Source organism: Corapipo altera, unplaced genomic scaffold (assembly GCF_003945725.1).
Source record: "Corapipo altera isolate COAL_440 unplaced genomic scaffold, ASM394572v1 1b, whole genome shotgun sequence".
NCBI lineage: Eukaryota > Metazoa > Chordata > Aves > Passeriformes > Pipridae > Corapipo > Corapipo altera.
Window position 1 is genome coordinate 8,733,001 of NW_020884881.1, and position 20,122 is coordinate 8,753,122.

The window sequence follows — 20,122 nt, forward strand, 5'->3', positions numbered from 1 at the left end:
GCCTTGCTTTCAATTCATTAACAGCAGCTAGGTGATTACATCTATTACTTTTGCCTCCAGCAACAAGTCAGGGAGATGGAAATAATGGTTTCTCTAAAGCAGCAGATCCTTGTCTGCCTGCAATGGGGGCACTTGGTCCTAATTTATTTATTTCAGGCAAAATGCAACCACTTTGCAGTTTCAGCCAAGGCTGAGGATTTTTTCTCTCAGATAACTGCAGAGAAGGAAGACGGTGCAGAACAGAAGTTGTACCACAGCAGAGGGCACATGAGCTGGCACAGGATTTGTGGTGCATTTGTGTGTGCCCAGCTGGAGAGGTGGTACCTGAGGCTCTGCTGAGGTTCAGGGATAGAGGAACCCAGCATGAAAACTCACCTTGCCAAGCAGAGCAAGGAGATGTACTGCTGGTTTGCCTTTTGAAATCTTAAAACCAAATAATTTTAAAAACTGCCAATATTGAAAAGCTTTCTCACAAATTTGGTGGTAGAATAAAACTCTGAATTCCCAGCATAAGACAAAATGAAGTGGCACAGAGGTGCAGGGGTTTACAGGTGGTGCCAAGCCCCTGTGCTCCTCAAACCTGCACACACTTGCGCAACTCCCACCTGCCATCCTTTCTTGGGAGCTTTGACCTTTGTGCAAAGCCAAAGAGTAATAACTGACAGTCAGGCTCTGTTCAAAGAGTGTGAGAATACATGAGGGGACATCCTGAAGTGATACATATATAGAGAGATATTTCCTTGCATTCTATCCCTTTTTACTGAAGCAACTTCCTTAGGAATGCACAGGATGTCGTTCTATGGAGATAACTATTTGTAGATACAAATACATTTGAAATAGGAAATTTGAGTACCGCACGTTTCTATTTTCTGTTACCCTTTTCCTCTGCTTTGTATAAAAAGTAGCAGATAAAAACATACCACCTCAGACTGAAAGGAGTGACCATGTGTTGATTTGGCTGTGAAACAGTTGTCGATGACTAGGCTCTGTTATTTAGTGACACCCTGCTCATAGTGACACCCTACTCATAAGAGCTGTGATCTGCTTTTTAAATGTTATTTTGAGCAGTGGTTTGGTTTGGAGCAGCCCGGTGTAGTCAGGAAGCAATTAGCACTCAGCTTGGGTGGTTAATGGAACAGTGATGCGCCACTGCAGTGAATCCTGCTGCTACAATTATGGTGTGGAAGTCCTTACAGTGAATGAGATGTTGTAGCTGGTGGATTAGTTACTCCCAGCAAGTTTTTAAATTTAATTCTGCCTCATCATAACGGAGAAATGTATTAAGCGTTGTGCAGTCTTGTTTTATTTTATTTTTCTTGCTTTTTGTATGTTAAGTGGAAGGGCAATGCTGAGCACATGTGCACAATGAGAATTTGTGTTGTCTGGGGTGCAGACTGGGGATGCTGCCATCCAGAAGTCACCTATCAGCAGAACTCATCACTTTGCACACTCCTGTGGGGTTTGCAAATTTAATATATCAGTATTGAAATTCCATGTTTTGTAGGGAGTGAACGTAATAGAGCGCCAGTACACGCCAGACCGCACACCGTCATGGACAGGCATAGGATTTGTGAGGGTCCCTGAGGGGGCGTACTTGGAATTCTACGTTGACAACATCCCCTACTCCATGGAGTATGATGTTCTGATCCGCTATGAGCCGCAGGTATGTCTGTGAATTATGGCATTGCTGCTTTCCAGCAGGTGCTGGCTGTCCTGGTGCACAACTGACTGGAGCCTGACGCTTTCAGGGGTCATCAGGGCTCAAAGACAAGGATGGATGCTCAGTTAAATATCTGACATATGTGAAAATCCAAGCTGATGTTGACTATTTCTAGTGTTATTTGCTTTACAGTTTCTTTCATTATTACATTGTTTCAGCACCTGTTTAATGAGCAAATTAAAAAGTGACAAGTCCCATCAGGACAGATTAGAATATAAATTTGGCATAGGCTGGGTGGCTGTCTAATGGCTGGCAATGCTGTTATCTGCCTTAGGAAACAAATTGCCTATCTTGGATGTTGAATGCCTGCAGCCAAGAGTTTGCAAGCTGTTGGCTCTGACTCGCAGAGTGAAGGGAAAGAGAAAGATCCACCCAACTCCTTACTTAGAGCTTGGCAGCAGCTGACTGCAGTGAATACTGAGGTGCAGTGCCCAGAAGCGGGGAGAGAGGAGGTCACCAAACCCCGGTGATGCCATGGCACAGGTGGGGCTGCTGGCCACCTAATCCTAGTCATGTTGGAGGATGTCCAGGGGCACTTGCCTTGTCATGTGTCAGCCCATACCTGCAGCTAATAGATACCCCATTGATACTGGAGTTGCAGCCCTGTCATCCCCAAAGAGCAGCTGACCACCTTGTCTGTGCACATGCTTTTCCTGGTCTGAGCTCTGAATGATTCCAGGAGTTTTTGATCATTGCTTGATGCTGATCCGGCTTTTTTTTTTCCCAGTTGCCCGATCAGTGGGAAAAAGCTGTGGTCAATATCTCACGCCCAGGCAAGATTCCCACAGGTAGCCGGTGTGGCAACACTGTTCCCGATGATGATAATCAGGTCGTCTCGCTGTCACCTGGGTCCAGGTTGGTATAACTTCATGAACCAAAAGGAGGACAAAAAAATTAAAAAATTGAAACAATTTTCAGTTTGCTCTAGCCTCTATGAAAATAGGTGAAATTAAATTTCCAGTGGGTTATAAAAATGTACTTAATAATGTATCTCTAGACTCAAAGCTTTTAAGTTTATTCTTATTTTCTAATCTGGTTTCTTCACTGAGTAAAGGGAGGGGGAGGTGTTTGCACAGCCTGTGAGTGAACATCAGTGTGACTCTTTACCTTGCTGATAACCTTTTCCGGTTCTGATTTGCACAACCCTCCAAACCACCTTTCTCCCGTCGTAGCTTTTGTTCTGTCCGGTCTTGGCTGCTTTCCGTTGTCTCAACTGTTTTATAGGGGCACCTGAAATGCTTTATGGTGCTGTACGTTTGAAGTAAGAATTGTTTCCTGTTCCCAATCCAGATACGTTGTTCTCCCGCGGCCTGTCTGCTTTGAGAAGGGGCTGAATTACACCATCCGTCTGGAACTGTCCCAGTACTCCTCAGTGGATACAGAGACAGAGAACCCATACACGCTTATTGACTCTGTGAGCAGAATTTATTTCAGGTTTCTTTAGTGTCAAAATATGTGGGTTGTTTTTCTGCTAAGAGGCTTTTGAAGTATTTTACAGGCCTGCAGCTAGTTCCACAGACCTGTAGTCTTTTGGGGGAGGCTAGTGTGTGTCATGTATGTCATAAGTATCAACATCAACATCCATCTTTTTCTTTTGACTGTTTAGAATTTGGTAGATTGGGTAAGGATTTGTCAGATACCAGAACTATTCCACAAAGCTAAAGAAATATCACCATTTCCCTTCCGAATTCTGTCTGACTGTTTGCTTTTTAGCTAAAAAAGGATGGTAGAAACTGGGATAAGGCTCAATTTGCACAATTTTGGTGGAGGCTATTTATTAATAGTGACACTTTGTCATTATAAAATTGCTTTGTAGCTTGTTCTCATGCCATACTGCAAATCGCTGGACATATTCACAGTGGGAGGCTCAGGCGAAGATGTGGTCACGAACAGTGCTTGGGAAACCTTCCAAAGATACCGGTGTCTGGAAAACAGCAGGAGTGTTGTGAAAACCCCCATGACGGACGTCTGCAAGAACATAATATTCAGCATTTCTGCACTGTTGCACGAGACCGCATTATGTATGTAACCATCTACTTGTAGGGCAAACTGCGCCTGGAAGCTGGATGGCGCTTGTGGGCAGAGTAGTTTGCACGGGAAAGGCGTGTACATGGGATGAGGCAGAGGGTTCATGTCCTGTGCCACATTACTCACTCTCTCCAATGCTTTTCTCTGCTCAGCGTGCCAGTGTGACCCCCAGGGCTCCCTGAGTTCCGTGTGTGACCCCAATGGAGGACAGTGCCAGTGTCGTCCCAACGTTGTTGGAAGACAGTGCAACAGATGTGCCCCTGGCACCTTTGGGTTTGGGCCAAGTGGATGCCGACGTATGTTGAACCCTTGGCTCTGGGCTGTGCTACGATTGGGGCCCTGATTTTGCGACTTGTAATGGAAACTCAACCCCTCTCCCCCTCTCCTTGCAGCGTGCGAGTGCCACCTCCGAGGCTCTTACAACGCCTTCTGCGATGTGGAGACGGGCCAGTGCCACTGCTTCCCTGGGGTGTACGGGCGGCAGTGCGACCACTGCCTGCCCGGCTTCTGGGGCTTCCCCAGCTGCCAGCCCTGCCACTGCAATGGCCACGCTGACGACTGCAACCCCTACAGTGGGGAGTGCCTGAGCTGCCGGGACCACACAGCGGGACACAACTGCGAGAGGTATGGCATGGGTACCCTTTCCCTGGCCCCTCTCCTTCCCCACAGCAGGATGGGCACAGCAGCTGTTCCCTTCTGGTGTTAGTGCTCAGACCGGTGTGAAGCCACAGGGAAAGTCCCTGGACCCTGGGAGCCAGAGCAGCCCTGGTGGTCCTGGAGAATGTTGGGAGTGGGGACCCCCTCTTCCCTGCCTGCAGCCTTGCGCCTCACAGCAGTGCCTGCCTAACTGGCTGATAGCACATTGCAGGATGCCAGGCTTTTAGAGAGCCATTGCAAGCCTTCTGAGAAGCCTTGCAGTGACAGGGCTGACATCCAGCCTCAGTCTTCCTGCTCTTAGACTGGTGTAAGCCAGACAAATTTGCCTCTGTGGACACAGCTGCTAGGAGAGTGAGTGGCAAGGAAGAGCCATAAGGATGTTTCTGCCTTTTGGTTCTTCACAGTGGTGGCAAAACCTGAGCTTAGTTACAGCAACGCTGCAGTGTGTTTGCCTGCAATTCCCTGTATGCTGTGTACTCTGTTGTGTAGGTGCCAGGCTGGGTACTATGGAGACCCTGTCCTGGGATCGGGTGACCACTGCCGGCCCTGCCCATGCCCTGACGGCCCTGAGAGCGGACGCCAGTTTGCCAATGGCTGTTACCAGGACCCAGTCACACTGCAAGTCGTGTGTGTCTGCAGTGTGGGATACATAGGTACTTGGCGGGTGCATGGAGTGGGGCTGGTTGGGCTGAACCTCTCGGTGGGAAGGAGTATGTTCATATGGGTTGGGTGTGACCACAGCACCAGCACCAATGGGTTGCTGCTGGAGGTCGCCTCACTTGGTGCCAGGGAAGAGAGGCTTGTGCAGCCCATGACAGCACCACCATAAACCTCGTCTCTGACAGCGTGGCAGGAGATGACCAGTGGTCAGCACAAGTGGACAGGACAGCACTGGAACTGAGGGGATAAGTGTGCTGCAGCTGGGCTGCAGCACCATGCCTTGGTGACCTGGGGGCTACCATCCATGCTGCCTCAAGTTGCTGCCTCAGTTGTTTTGAGCATGATCCAGTTAATGGCCCCATTAACGGCCTTTACGGCCTTGCCTCAGTCTTGCTGATGACGGGGCTGCATGCTAGCGAGCCGCGATGGTAATTCTCACTGTGCCTGTTTGTTCAAACAGGCAGTCGATGTGATGAATGCGCGTCTGGCTTCTTTGGGAGCCCCGATGACATTGGCGGCGCCTGCCAGCCGTGCCAGTGCAACAACAACATTGACACCACTGATCCAGAGTCCTGCGACAAGAGAACCGGGGCTTGTGTGAAGTGCCTGTATCACACAGAGGGTGCAAACTGCCACCTCTGCAAAGAGGGCTACTATGGGAGCGCCCTGCAGCAGGACTGCAGAAGTGAGTGGGGACACACGGCTGCAGCCCCTGCGCCAGACATGTCAGCGCCAGTGGCCACCTGAACTCTTTTACCTGGGAACATTTGGGATGGAGGGAATCCTCATTACCTCCAGCTGGAGTTGCCTGCAGCTGCCCTGCAGCTCAGTGGAGGGGGATCCTTTTATGTTTGACAGGGAGAACAGAGGCAACATTTACATGTGCTGAAAGGAGGAGGATTTTGTGGGAGGGGGTTTTCTCTTCCCTCTTCATACCGATCTCTGTTTATCTCTTCTCCAGAGATAGGGTGGTGGGGTGAGAGTTTGGCTTTTGTTTACACTGGGTCCCTGCAGGTGTGGCTGGGCAGTGGGAAAGAGGCCTGTGATGGGGAGGCAGACCCTCCTCTCCTGTGGCACGAGGCACAGCCCAGCAGGACAGGTGGTCACTGGGTGGGAGAGCACACCATCAGCCACTTCTAGCAGATCTGCCACCCTAGCTGGCTGACAGGAGCTGGGCAGACTTGAACTTTGGTTGGGTACAGAGAGAGGAAAGGAGAAGAGCATGAAGGGTTGGGCTGCTTGAATGAAGGGCTCCTGTGACCTTCTCTGTGGTAAGGCAGAAGCTGTAGAGGTGGCCAGCCTGAGATATGAGGAGGACTCTTGGGCAGTGCTGAGTTTGTTCAGCATTGGGTCAGCCAGGCCTGGCCACAGGCACTGGGATGTATCAGCATCTGCCACATCTCTGGAGACTCAGAGAACAAGCTAGATGTGAACTCGGAGCAGTCTGGTAGCAAGAGGGCAGGCTGACATCAAGGTGCTGTGCTCTTTTCCTCAGAGTGTGTCTGCAACTATCTGGGCACCGTGCGGGAGGACTGCGAGGGCTCAGAGAGCTGCCGGTGTGAGGCAGCCACGGGGCAGTGCCGGTGCCTCCCCAATGTGGTGGGGCAGACCTGCGACCGCTGTGCCCCCCACACGTGGAGACTGGCCAGCGGCACCGGCTGTGAGCAGTGCGACTGTGACCCCACGCGCGCCCTCGGCCCTGCCTGCAACGAGGTGAGGGAGTGCGGGCGTGTGCCGGCAGCTGGGCCTCTGCTCCGGTGCAGGGATGGGCTGCTGAGGTGCTCGCGTCTCCTGATGGGTTGCTTTTTTGGCAGTTCACAGGGCAGTGCCAGTGCATGCCAGGCTTTGGAGGCCGGACCTGCCGGGAGTGCCAGGAGCTTTTCTGGGGTGACCCAAGCGTGGAGTGCCGAGGTGAGTTCAACCCTGGTGCCTGCTCCACTTGCTCCTTTGGGAAATGTCTGTGTGGTCCTGTTACACTGGGACACCCTTGCCGGGAGCAGCCTGCTCAAGCCTTGGAAGTGAGGGAGGGGAAGGCATGGTGGGGTCTTCTCTGAGGTTTTGGGGGATGGGACGTACAGCAGGAGCCCAGCTCTGGGCTTGCTTGTATTTTTCTTGTCTGATCTCTATTTAGAAACAAACCTCTCTGTTTAGAAGGGTAAGCTTGCAATGCTGTCAGGTAAGCCAGCATGGTAAGAAAACATATCACAAGCATTAGGGATTGAGAATTGGTCTGGAAACCAATTTCCTTTGTCTTTCAATTGTATGTAGCTGAAGAGCACTTTCTCCTCTTGTGTCTGCTTATGGAGACTGGGCCTGAATAAATAAGGTGTTTTTATTTAGTAGGAGACTTTCCTTATATTTCAGATGAAAGTAAAGGAGTGAGCAGAGATCATGCAGTGGGTTAGCCATAGCTACATGCTGTAAAACAGAGCACCAAGAAGTTACTTGTTTAGAAAACTGGATGCTCTTTGTCCTTTCATTATAAACAAGTCTGTTCATTAGCTGGAAAAGAAACTTCAAACATTGTCCAGACCAGAACAAACTTGTATCTCTGATCTGTTCAAATAGGAACCTTTGCCAGGAGGGTTTGCAATAGATTAAGGTATTTTTTCCTGCAGGGAGGAATGTGCTTGCTGTGGTCTTTAATAAATCCCTTACAATAGAGATACCTTAGAGCCCATTATCTTGGCAGATAGGCAGGTCACAGCTACTTGGTTACTGCAGCAGATGAAAGGACTGGGGAATTGTCCCGGTTTCTGAGTACATATTAGGTTTCTTGGGGGGTGAGCAGCCTTTTTGGGGAGGCTGTGTATGTTCTGGCATGGTGAGGGGCGTGCTGACCCTGCTGGCTCCAGGGCAGGGATTGTCTCATGGTATCAGTTGTCTCCATCAAGGTTTATTGATGGTGTCCATCTGCATGTCTTATCAGTAGGATTTTGCAGCATACCAGCATTTGTAGTGTCTCATGGAGTTTCTGCTGCCTTTCAAACATGTAAAAACCTGCTTTTTAATGTTTCTGAAGTAAAGAGAGAATATATTCTTCAGAGCCTGGTTTTACCACGCAAGAGCTACATTCTCCTTCTAGCCCATTGTACTTTCTGACCCCAGGTGATACAGGAGACTCACTCAGGTGGAAATGCAGATTTTCCTTCATGATTAGATCCAACAGAGGTCTCTGTGACAGATGGGGAAAGCAGGTACCCAGGGCTGAGCCATGGCAGCCTGCAGCGTGATGCTCTGGACAGGCTCCAAGCGTGCACTCGCTCATGGAACGCATCCAGCTGTGTGGTGCTGCAGAATCTCCCCGGCGTGGTGGGGTTAGTGCCTCCTTCCAGTCTCCTATCCTTGCTTGGCACGGAGACAATCAACTTCTCAGCCCTCATTTAGCCCTGGAGAGTGAGTGGTGATGTTCAGGCTGGCAGACGTGCAGCTGCCGCGTGGGCAGGTAGCGGATCTCAGTGGTAAGTGGTTTGCAGGCAAACTGGAAAACTGTGCTGTTTAAGGAGTTGCAGAGCAGTGTCCCTGGAAAATAGCTGAAATCTGGCCTGTGGCCAAGGTGAAGCTGGAACTGAGATGAGGCTTTGTCTCAAAGATGTTGGCTCCAGTTGCAGGGGAACATGTGAACTCCTGGCCATGGCGTTTGCCACCTGCCCTTAGTGGCATGCTCATGTTGGCCCAATCAGCCAATATGGCCACATTTTGTGCTGCATTCAGGAAGAAAATAGAAACCAATCTGGATGGGGAACAGCAAGAGCTCTGAACCCTGTGAGTGTGGACAGTCAGCCTTCACTGTGGGCATTGAGCTGATGCAGAAGTGTGGACATCAATCCCAACGACTCCAGGATGGGATCCTCCACTGTCTAGGGCAAGTGGCTTCTGCTCAGGGTTGGAAACCACAGGGAGAATCAATCACTCCAGGGACAGTGATGTGTGATCTGTTCATGGGAGGTCTTCAGGCTGTTGGCACCGAGAGGCACAAGCTCTTGATGAGGAATGGCAACTGTATTGCTCACATTGCTGTGACACCCTTTACAATACTAAAAAAACCCAAGTGCCTGCAAATAATCTCTGGACACAGCTATGTGGAGATGTACAAAATTGCCCATCTAGGACAGGCCGGGGATTTACAGGCACTTGCAGCAGCAGCGAGTTATGAATGTGGGTCCTAGCATGCTCTGCTAGAAACAAGGCTCTAGGGCACACTTCCTTGCCACCCCCAGCGATGGCAGTGACCATTGACAGCTGCTGCTGTGACTTGTATTCTAGAAACCTTGGTAAGACCAGGGCTGATGAAGCAGAAGCTGGGGAGGCAGGTTTTTGCACCTGATCGATGTGCTTTATTTGCAGTCTGTGCTTCCTGCTGGCTCCCTTTTTCATGTCTGCAGAGATCACACTGGGACCAGACTGCTGGGGCAAGCTGAGATGGGTGCCTGTGTTTGGGCAGCATCTCAAGCCCTTGGTACTGGGTGCGGTCTCAGCACCCATAGATGTCCATTGGGGATTATACACCCACAGAGAGCCTGTAGGACTGGGTCTTCAGAGACTGCTTACTCCTTGTGATTCAAAAAAGCACAGCATTTTCTCACTAAATTTGGCATAGCAGAGGCACAGAGGATGGGGAAAAGCCCAGTCAGGGTGTGTCTCAGCCTTGTGCGGGTCCCTGTGAGGATGACAGTGAGCAGGAGCCATGCTGTGACGTGGCCTGCTTGGGGGGGCACTGCCAGCCCCTCTGCAGGACTCTTCTGGCCATTGCTCCAGCTGCGAGCAGCTCTGCGTGAGCCTGCGCGTGAATGTGTGCGTGTGCCTAGAGTCCTTGCTAAGGTAGTAAATAATAGGATCATAGAGTTTGTCAAACTTGAGTCTCCCAGGCATTCTGCTGGAGCTTTTCCAAAGCCTGGCAACTGAAGTGCAGGACTCTGCATGCTGAGATCCATGCTGACTTCAGCCCACAAAGCACATTTCTAGCAGGAGGCTCCAGGCTCCCAGGAAGCCTCTGAGATGTGGTGTGGCTGCAGATGCAGCTCAAACAATGCCTTTGCACAGTAGATGCTATGAGTTTGTTTCATGTAATATAAATGAGATGACAATTTTACTATCATTACTGTTTTAATAAGTTGAAAAACAAAGCAGAGTGCAGTTAGTGAGATTGGAAGTTAGGTGATGTTGCTGTTTTTCTGTGTTGGACATAAGTATCAAGCCCTATTGTAAAAGCACAGAATTGAATTGAACTAAAATAAAAAAAAAAACTTTTTTTAATCAAATACACACTGTAGACCTTGCCATTTGAGAATTAGCTTTGTAGTCTTAATTTAACACCTGGCTCTTAAACTATTCACATGGGCTGCTTTTATAGGAGGTGTTTATGGTGTTGACCGAAGACTAGCAGATGTTTCTTTTCCTTCTGTGATAAGGGTCTAAAAAAAGTTATACAAATCCTACACTTAAGAAAATACAATTTCCACTTTGAGTTTCATAATTTCAATTGACCTGTGGTCATAAAATTTTGTAATCTATATTGTTTCCAGAAAATTGCCCTTTTGGTAAGGTCTTCTAGCATGTTAGCATACAGCACAACTCCAGTAGTTCTGGGCTGGTATCTTTCTTGGCATTCCTACTGAAAATCATAACACTGAGAAGTTAGCACTATGCTTACAGGGTAATTTGAATCAATAGCTGATAATTCAAAAGAAATTTGCTAGCTTTGCAAAACTTTCAACCTTACAAATTGCTGAATGTTTTTCTTATCATAGTACCTCACTGTGACTGGGATATGATGCCAGAAAATCATGTTTGAACAAAACCTTTGTGTTTTTTCTGTGGAGGAGTTAAACATTTGATGCTTGCTCTCCTCAGTCTCAAGCAGTGAAGAAAATATTTCTACAAAAATGATTTCTACATCATCCTATACAGAACAGAACACTTACTGCAGGATGCTAGGAACAAGCAAGGAATTGAACACTGAGACTGGTCTTCATACGGATACATTCAGTATCCATTATATCATCTCCACTGTAGTATTAACTGCCTGATACACATTAGTTTAAATTAAGTGATGTGCAAATATGCCACATAATAAATTACAGTAGTTTAAATGGAAGTGAGTTCTAAATATTTAAAATCAGAGGGAAAGGTAGCAAAGCTGTCAGAGTAGGTGAAAGATTAAGCAATTCATAGATCCTTGTGAGCTTAAAGCAAACCTCTTGGACTAGTCATTTGCTTCTTTTGGATTTCTTCCTTTAGGTTTCTACAATATTTCATTCAATATGCATGTATGAGTGTTACTTCTATCTTTAGGATCAGGGAAAAGGAGGAGGAGAAATGCATTGATCAAGGCGATATAAAAATTACACATGGATACTCTATTTGTGCATGTGTGTATGTGCACATGCATTTGTGAACAGACACGGCTACAGTCTTTTAATCTGCTAATCAGCAGGTCCTGACCGGAGAAATTGGCTAAAAAATTTTGTGTCAAAAATGTTATTTCACTTAAATTGGAATATGCCACAGAAGAATCTCTGATGTAAGCACTCAATTAAAGAAAACAATACGTCCAGTTCCAAAATGACATTTCAAAACAGAAACCTATTGTTTAATTTAGTAAATACTCCTTTGAAAATCCTTAAATTTTTGGCCAACTTTTTCAAAAGCCTTCTTTGCCTCCACTGTGTTTTCCATGGGAGGTACTGCAGTGTCCTGCTCTGCTTACTCAGGCAAAGTTGCTTTTTTGTCACTTCAGGACAAAGTTGTGCTCTGCAGTCTCACAGAGACTGAAGCCAATGAATTCTTGGCAGGCAGACAGGCAGAGGTGAAACCTATGCACTGAGCTATTTGCCTGGTGGCCCAGCAGGGTTCAAGGTGCTCCTCACTACCTAGAAGGCTCTATATGATCTTGGCCTGGGCTCGCTTTCCTTCTCTTGAGAGCTGGCCACAGCTAAAGTCAGTGGAGGGTTTGATCCCTACTATGGTGTTAAGGGAAGATACTCTTTTCAATGGCATTGGACCATATGATCTTTGCTGGGGTGTAAAATAGCCCGATGATGGTGTCCAGGGCACAAGGTACAGGACTCGTGCACTAGAGGTGTTAGGGATGGTAAGGGTTTGAAAGCTGGTGTGGTACTGTACATGGTTAATGACTTGGGAAGATCATGAAGAAAAGAAAGAGCAAGTGTGAAAGCAGCACTTTTAAAAGATGTTTTATGTATGTTGGATTCACACTCTGAGGTAATTCAGAGCCAGCATTGCCTGCTTCTGGACTTGATAGACAATCCTAAAAAGAGAAATAACTCACAGTAATGTTTCTAGCTGCCTTGTACAATTTTCTCATGGGTCCCACAAAGCTCAGTTTGGGAGTTTTGTAGGACTGGAAATGTGATGATTCTTCCAACTGTTGCATTGCATTTAGAATAAATTACTTCTTTGCTCTTTATCATCTCCCAACAGGCAGCTGCAGAGTTTGGGTTTTCACTTTGCAAACAAGTCAGTACCTAAATTCTTTTCTTCCTTTCCCAGCACTTTCTGGCTCCAGAGATTTTGGAATCCACATTACCATGTAAATGCTACTAAAGCCATGTCATCTGCTTTTTGTGAACATGCAGGTATTCAGGAGTAGAATTACTAACATGGGGTTGTTTATGGTGTTTCTTTTTCACTTTAAGCTTTTTAAATCCACAAGTAAATATAGTGATTTGATTTGCCAGAAGCAAGTATTCCTGTAACTTGATCGGACCTCAGGATCTTTGAGAAAAACCACATGCCATTTAGCCTCTTTCTATACAGAGGAATTTGGACAATTCATCATTATACTCAGGGTCTTATTAGTTGACAGAAGGGTTAACTGACCTTCAAACAGGAACTCAACGGTTTGCCTGCAGGGAACATATTCCGTGGTGAGTTGACTACTTAAGCACTTTCGATGTAAAGTAAAAACAATCTCTTGTGTCAGGGTATAATTCAAAGAACAAAGGACCGTTTTGCTCAATTGTCCAAGCAGCAGAAGTTATTTTTGTCTCTTGCCTATCACATTCACATTGTACAAGAAAGTTTTGTTGAAGAGCGATTTGTTCTGCTGAGGCTCTTTGTGTGATTTTTGAACTGAAGACCACCACTGTGTTCTGGTATTGAAGCAAACAATGTACAATCTTGAAAACAGCTTTGTGTTTTGCCCCTTTTTCAAGGGGGCATGTGCTTGGGGTGTGTGAATCGATTTATGGGCCTTTTTGAGCCATTTAACCTCCTTCAAGGATGCCTGGTAAATGGATATGTAAGTGAAGTATCACAGTCCTTTCCCTGTTTAAAGAATGTGCTCTTGAACTGCTTCGGGTGTATTCTGCCATGATGATAGTCAGAAAACGTGCGTGTTTTCAAAGCCTCGCTTTCTGTTGTTTGCTGCCATCTCTTTATTAAAAGCTTTGCACGTTGGTGGTGCCCTCTGCTGCCACTGCCTCCTGTGTAATTAAGGAGGAGAGGTCAAGTGGCAGTCCCGCTGCATGGAAACGCTTCTCCTGATAGCATTATTGTGTACAAAGCATGTCTGTGCTTTTAGAAATGACAGTGCATCAGTAAGTTAATTAACTTCTCTCCATGGCGGGTTAGTACCAAAGAAGCGAATTTCAGGAAGGTGTGAATATTAACTCCCAAGCTGATGCTCTAAGTGTGCAATAATTAAAAAAAAATAATAAAAAATGGTGTTAATCATCCTCATTCCCATTTGAGGGTAACAGTGTGTAGGCTCTTGGTCATTAGCACCTCAGGGCTAACAGGGCTGCCTATGACCACATTCTTTGTTCTATTATACTTTTCACTGCCAGATTTTTTCTCATTTTCTGTGTACCCAAAATGTCAGCCCAGGGCCAGATTCTTTGATGTGTATTGTGAATGTTTTCCCACCATCCGTGGCAGGAGCATGTCCTGAGCCAGTCCCTGTACCTCTGCATAGAAGATCTCTCAAGGGATGTTACTCCATAGATTTGCCCTGTTCTTCTTTGAAGCCACCTGAGCTTTTAGCACCCACAGTGTCTAGAGGAAGGAAGCTCCACCACTTAACTAAGTGCTGTGTAATCAGCTATCTCCTTTTAGTGTGCTGTTTGTGGGAGGTGCTGGGGAAGGTGGTTGGGTTTTTATCTGCTGGGTTCCTCAGTTACCCTTACTCCTGTGCTGGAGGAGACAGTAAATAGTTGTTCCTAGTTCCCTTTTCCCGTTTTGCTCATGTTTCGTGAACAGACTCTCTGATGTGTGTCTGCCTGTTGTTTCTTTTCCTGTGTAGAGAGTCTTGCTCTACTCGCTCTTCATTGTAGGAGTGAAAGTGGGATTTTTGTCTTTAGTTGCTATCCAGTTGACATCCAGACACTGAAAGAAGTGGTGTCCATCCTTGCTCCATTATTGTTCCTGTTTCTGAGATGTCCAAATCCTGGTCTCTTTCTAGAGTTCTTTCCCTGTCTCTTTCCTCTTTCACACTCAAACCTGCTTCCCCTGTACCCAAGTGATACATCCATAATTAGCTTTTTATAATCCAGGCAGTGACCACTTCTGCACTCATTTCACCACTTTATTTATAAACGTTTTTTTTTCCCCACCCTGCCAACGTCACTGTCATTTCCCTCTCCATAGTCTTCACGTGTGCCTTCTCCTTCCAGCATGTGATTGCAACCCTCATGGCATCCAGACGCCGCAGTGTGACCGTGCCACTGGGCAGTGCATTTGCAATGAAGGGGTGGAAGGGCCGCGCTGTGACAAGTGCTCCCGGGGCTACTCGGGCTTCTTCCCCAACTGTGTGCCCTGCCACCAGTGCTTCGCCCTCTGGGATGTGATCATCAGCGAGCTGGCTAATAAGACCCAGCAGTTCCTGGACAGGGCTAATACTCTCAAAATCACTGGAGTCACTGGCCCATACCAGCAGACACTCACCACGCTGGAGGAGAAGCTCAGTGAAATTAAAACCATCGTCACTCAAAATCCAGCAGCTGAGCCCCTGAAGAACATTGGAAATCTCTTCGAGGAAGCAGAGTGAGTACAGTTGCAGTTACATGGATAAGTCTAGCGAGAGAAGGAGTGGGAGTTCCAGTGAGATGGAATTTACTTGAGTGACTGATGTCCCCATGCTGGGCTGAGGACACTCTGGCTCCGCTCCTTTAGCTGGGCGAGGTACGCTGTGCCAGTGTGTCCTGGCACTGGTGCAGCTCCTGGCTGTGCTCAGCACTGGCAGTGAGCATCCATCCCACGGTGAGCATCCATTCCACAGCAGAAACCCAGAAACGTGGCTGGGGCAGGCAGGAGCCATGCAGCTGCCACGTGCTGGGCAGGGGTTGTCCTGCTCCCACTGCTCTCCAGGCAGCTAATTACCAGGGAGCCACTCATGCTTGCCTTGTGCTGCCCTGGGGCAAAGGACAAACACTGCTATTATGTGAGAGAATGAAGAGAGGGAGAGATTAAATTCCTGGATTTCCATGTGTTGCTGATGAGTTGGAAACTTGGGCTCCTTTCTGAATTCTGAGCATGTGCAGGGGGGAAGTATCAGCTTTAAAATAAGGATTGTTTCCATTTTTCTCAGGGTTAGGAGCCTTGTATTTTGTTTTAGGGCTAAGCATACAAAAGATAGTTGTCTGTGCTTTTGGAGATGGGTCAGTCTAACATTAAGTAGGATTACAGATGCTTTCTAGCCCTGTCTACAACTGCTCCAACTTGTTTATGCATTATAAAGGGGACTGCACAAAGCAAAGGGCTGAGGATTAAAGCACAAATGTCTCAATCAGGGATAGCTTGTACCCTACAGCTCCCTCTCTCCAGCTGGAGAGCTGGGGGTCACTGCTGCTTTTGGACTCTCTGTATACTGAGGTAGGTCAGAGCAGCTGAGGAGCTGCTTTTCCTTAACACACATATATATGCAACTGTTCTTGCTCCTCTCTGGCTGTATAGAAGAATACTGGGCTTAGGAGGAGTCCTGGAAAACAGCAGGCTGTTGGGCTATTGAGAGCTGTCAATTTGTCTTAGAGTTTAAATACTGCCTGATTCTTTCAGAATGCTGGGTTTGGTGTGATCACCATGGATGGGAATAGCTTCCTATGCCCACTTCTGTTCTGCAGCAGCCTTGACATGTAACATTCACTTGCTTTTCCTTTTAGGGTTATCCCACTAGCTAAAGCCTGCTCCGTGAGGCCACGCTGAATGCTGAGGGCGGGATCTTTACAGACAAGTTAAAAGAATCCATTGTGTTAAGACTCAGGCTCTCCCCCAGCCCTCGCCTGCTTCCTGAAGTTCAAATCTGTCCCATGAGCTCGTAGTAATCAAAACTGCATTTGTAGCTGTGTGGGATGGGAAGCAAATTATGTATGGATCATAGTAGTCAACTCTGACCTATGCAGTTGCCATGATACAAGATCATTACACCAGTCCTCTGGAATCTGCCTCCAGTTAATCTTACACAAAGCAGCTGTTTTCTGAGCAATTTGGTGCTTTGAGTTTATAAACGTGCTGTAGATTAAAAAGTAGTTTTGTGTGATAAAGGAAACAAAACAGTATTCTAGATAGGCATGTTGTTACAAATCACTTAGAGCTCCAATGAGGGAGTACGGGTCCTACCGTGGCAGAAGCTAGGTACAGCTCTAGCCACCACCCTTCAGTGAAGCATCAAGGCTTACAACCCTTCCTCCTCCCGCTGTTGAGTCCTGTGCCTGTTTTACAGAAAGCTTACAGCAGATGTTACAGTTAAGATAGCTGACATAGAAGAAAACCTGTCAGCGTTAGCAGCAAAGAGCAACAGCACAGACACTGACCTGAGCGTGCTGGAGACAGATGCCAAAAGCCTCGACCACGTCGTGAAAGAACTTGCAGAACAGCTAGAGTTCATCAAGATCTCTGATGTTCGGGGTGAGTGTCACAGGGAGGGGCAGAAAGCAGTGGGGTGGCTAAAGACTTAATTAGCGCATGGTTTTAAATACCAGGTTAATCTTCTAACATGTAATAAAACACAGTTCCTAGGAGGACAGCTTCTTTCTGTGCATTAGCAGAGTTGCTGATACAGCAGGAATTTTTGGCCCCTCACCCTGTCTCTCTCCCATCTGCACATTGCAAAGCTGACTTATTCTCGGGGCACAGAATTACCTTAAAGTATGTTGCTTGACACATTTTAGATGAGACACAACAGCAGAAAGTGCACCACAGATTCCAAAATATGCCTGGACATCACGCTTGCTCTTCCTGGTCTGTTAAATGGCTGTTTCTGTTTGAAAAAAATGGGTCTTTGTGACTAAGAGTACACTGTAAAGGGCCCAGTTCTTCTGAGCCACCCAAGCCTTGCATGCCTATTTCATGCCTTGCATTTCAGCCTTGGCACACTGAAATGTGCCAAGAATCAAAATTTGTTGGAGAAAGAGGAATGTCACGAAGTTATTTGGAAATTTGGAAAGCTGACTTCAAAGAAATGATTTGTTAATTTTTGTTTTAAATTTCCTAGTTTGTGGGAAGTCTGAAATTGTTTCCAGTGAACATGGGATATTGCAGAGTGAGGCAAGTGGGATGTAGAACAGGGGAGTCCCTGACTTGTGGCATTCTGCAAAGGAAAGCTGCCCCAAGGTGCAGAGTATGGCTCTCCCCACAGGGTCCCTCACACCCGCTCAAGGCCTGTCCAGGAGTTGTGCCAAACTAACAGTTCTGTAAGTCAGCATCTCTCATCAAGCAGTTGTTTCTTGAGAAAGCTCTGACCAGTTTCCAGGCAGTTGCTCCATAAGCCAGATATCCCAGAGCACACAATAAGAATTAATAGGATAAGTGAATCCTTAGAAAACAGACTGTTCCTCTAAAAAACTTAAAAGGATCCTCCTGGATCTCCTTTTGACCTTAAGGCAAGCTGAATTCAGTCACTAGAGTCAGAAAAAGGCTTAAATTCCAAGTCCAACTTGACACACTGTCCACCATCAAAAAAGCAAGCTTTCTTTTCTACAACTGGCTGAATTCTGTCAACCTAGCAATGGCACTGAACACAGCTGCAAAGGTCAGCGTTTCATTTAATGTGATGTGAGATATCATAACCCTGATGTGTCATCTGCTAACATCTATAATACACATTACTTTGGGTTACTAGCAGATTTCTCATCAGCTCCATCTGATTTTTACAGGAGCCTTGGATAGTATCACCAAGTATTTCCAGATGTCCCTGGAGGCAGAGGAGAGGGTCAATGCCTCCACTGTTGATCCCGATAGCGCCGTGGAGCTGTCAGCACAAAGGCGGCAGGAAGTGGAAGACTTAATCAATGAGAAGGAGGCCCAGTTCAAGGCTAAACAAGAGGAGCAGTCGCGCCTTCTGGATGAACTCGCAGGCAAGCTGCAGAGCCTGGATCTCTCCGAGGTGGCTGAGAAGGTACACAGCTGAACACAGCTGAAAATCACTGGGATAAAACCTGCAGCAAAAATAAAGCTGGGTTTGTGAAGACGCGACAGGCAGGGAGGAACTGTAGGGCGTGACAGCATGAGATATGCAGTTTGTTGATGAAAAATGGGCGTTGCTTGGTTGGTGGGGTATTCTGTGGGCTAGAACTGGGCTGTGTAATCAGCAGGCTGAGACCTACTGGCTTTCAAGCACCAGCCTTTCCTGTTGGTCTCCCCCCTACCCTTCCCAGCCCCAAAAAAGTACTGGCCTTTGTATCACCCCTGCCTTAACCCAGTGCCCTTTGCTGTGGACAGAGCTCCCACATGTAGAAAAGCATAGCAAATCTGCTGGGCTGAGAGCCATCTGATGAGCTCTTAAACCCATCCTGAGTTCAGTGCTTGCTTTCTCTAGGCTTCCCTCTTCCTTTCTGCAGCTCCGTAGGGAACATGCTGGGCCTGTACGGTGCCCAGGCAGGCAGCATTTCTGACAGGCTGCCCACCTCATCATCACCACATGCTCATCCTCCTCGTGCCTGAGACAAAGCAGAACTTAACAGGGAGCTGGAGTCAAAAGGGCATTTTCTCTGTTGAAGCTGCCTACTCATCTGTAAATACGATCAAGGGTGGCTTTTTCTTGGGAGAGGCTGGGTGTTCCCTCAGTTTCACTTTGAAGTTGTCCAGCTGCATTCAGAGAACAATCCCTAAACAGGCTGCAGGGGACCACTCATTAAATCCCCGGGGAAGGCCAGGCCTGTGTTAGAGGGTGAGTTCTTCACACACTGAATTGCCTCTTCCTTAACAAGTAGCCATCCCTCCCACTCCCCCAACCCTCTGTTTTTCTCTGCAGGCAAGAGAGATCTTTTTGTTTAGCTTTCCTTCCCCTACATTCCTGCCTGACTGTTCTTGAGGACTGAAAATCTTGGGTAGATGTTTATCAAGGCAGTAAACACCAAGTTGCTTCGAGGTGTAATCATGAGACACACAGAGCCACACACACACAAAAAAAATCTTTCTGCTTTCTAGCTACTGCTGGGTTGCATGCCAAACAGGTAAGAGGGACTCATTTACACTTCACAGGAGACAGCTGCAGTTAACTTGGCACAGCCCCTAGGTTTTCCCAGGGAGATTTTTTGGCTGCAAAACCTCAGTGACTATCATTTGGCAAAAAGGGAGTGGGGGCTTGAAAAGTGAAAAGAACCTCACAAGAATGGGGAGTTTTCTCATATTGCCTCCTTTGTTATGTCATTGCCAAACTAACCAAGTAGTGGGTAATTCTCAGTACAATGTTGCTGATGGAAATAGATTTGCTTTTTTTAAAAAAAAAAAAACACCTCTGAAATTTTCTGGTACAACAGTGTCCTACTCAAGCCCCCCCACAGTTCAGCAATGGAAATCAGGCTGTGACTGCTTCCCTTGTCTAATGTGTCCCTGCAGACATGTGGCACTGCTCCGGGAGCCTCCTGTGCCGAGTCCGAGTGCGGCGGCTTGAACTGTCGGACGGTGGAAGGGAAGAAGAAGTGTGGAGGCCCCGGCTGCGAGGGGCTGGTGACCGTAGCTCACAACGCCTGGCAGAAAGCTATGGATTTTGACAGAGACATCCTCAGTGCATTAGCAGAAGTTGAGCAGCTCTCTAGAATGGTAATACACCAAAGCCATTGTTAGATATTAAAAAAGAAAAAAAACCTTTCGCTTGTA

General features: G+C 47.2%; 1 protein-coding gene across 1 annotated transcript in view; it reads left to right on the plus strand.

Annotated features, from left to right (window-relative positions):
- The window catches only part of LAMB1 (laminin subunit beta 1), a 41,416-nt gene that overhangs the window by 15,758 nt on the left and 5,536 nt on the right, over nucleotides 1–20,122 (plus strand). Inside the window, exons 14-27 of the mRNA XM_027639998.1 lie at nucleotides 1,505–1,663; nucleotides 2,448–2,575; nucleotides 3,011–3,134; nucleotides 3,537–3,741; nucleotides 3,901–4,044; nucleotides 4,141–4,372; nucleotides 4,895–5,058; nucleotides 5,526–5,750; nucleotides 6,561–6,778; nucleotides 6,880–6,976; nucleotides 14,701–15,070; nucleotides 16,746–16,930; nucleotides 18,178–18,419; nucleotides 19,862–20,065. Of these exons, the coding sequence (XP_027495799.1) occupies nucleotides 1,505–1,663; nucleotides 2,448–2,575; nucleotides 3,011–3,134; nucleotides 3,537–3,741; nucleotides 3,901–4,044; nucleotides 4,141–4,372; nucleotides 4,895–5,058; nucleotides 5,526–5,750; nucleotides 6,561–6,778; nucleotides 6,880–6,976; nucleotides 14,701–15,070; nucleotides 16,746–16,930; nucleotides 18,178–18,419; nucleotides 19,862–20,065 (2,697 nt within the window). The remainder of the gene's footprint in view (nucleotides 1–1,504; nucleotides 1,664–2,447; nucleotides 2,576–3,010; nucleotides 3,135–3,536; nucleotides 3,742–3,900; nucleotides 4,045–4,140; nucleotides 4,373–4,894; nucleotides 5,059–5,525; nucleotides 5,751–6,560; nucleotides 6,779–6,879; nucleotides 6,977–14,700; nucleotides 15,071–16,745; nucleotides 16,931–18,177; nucleotides 18,420–19,861; nucleotides 20,066–20,122) is intronic.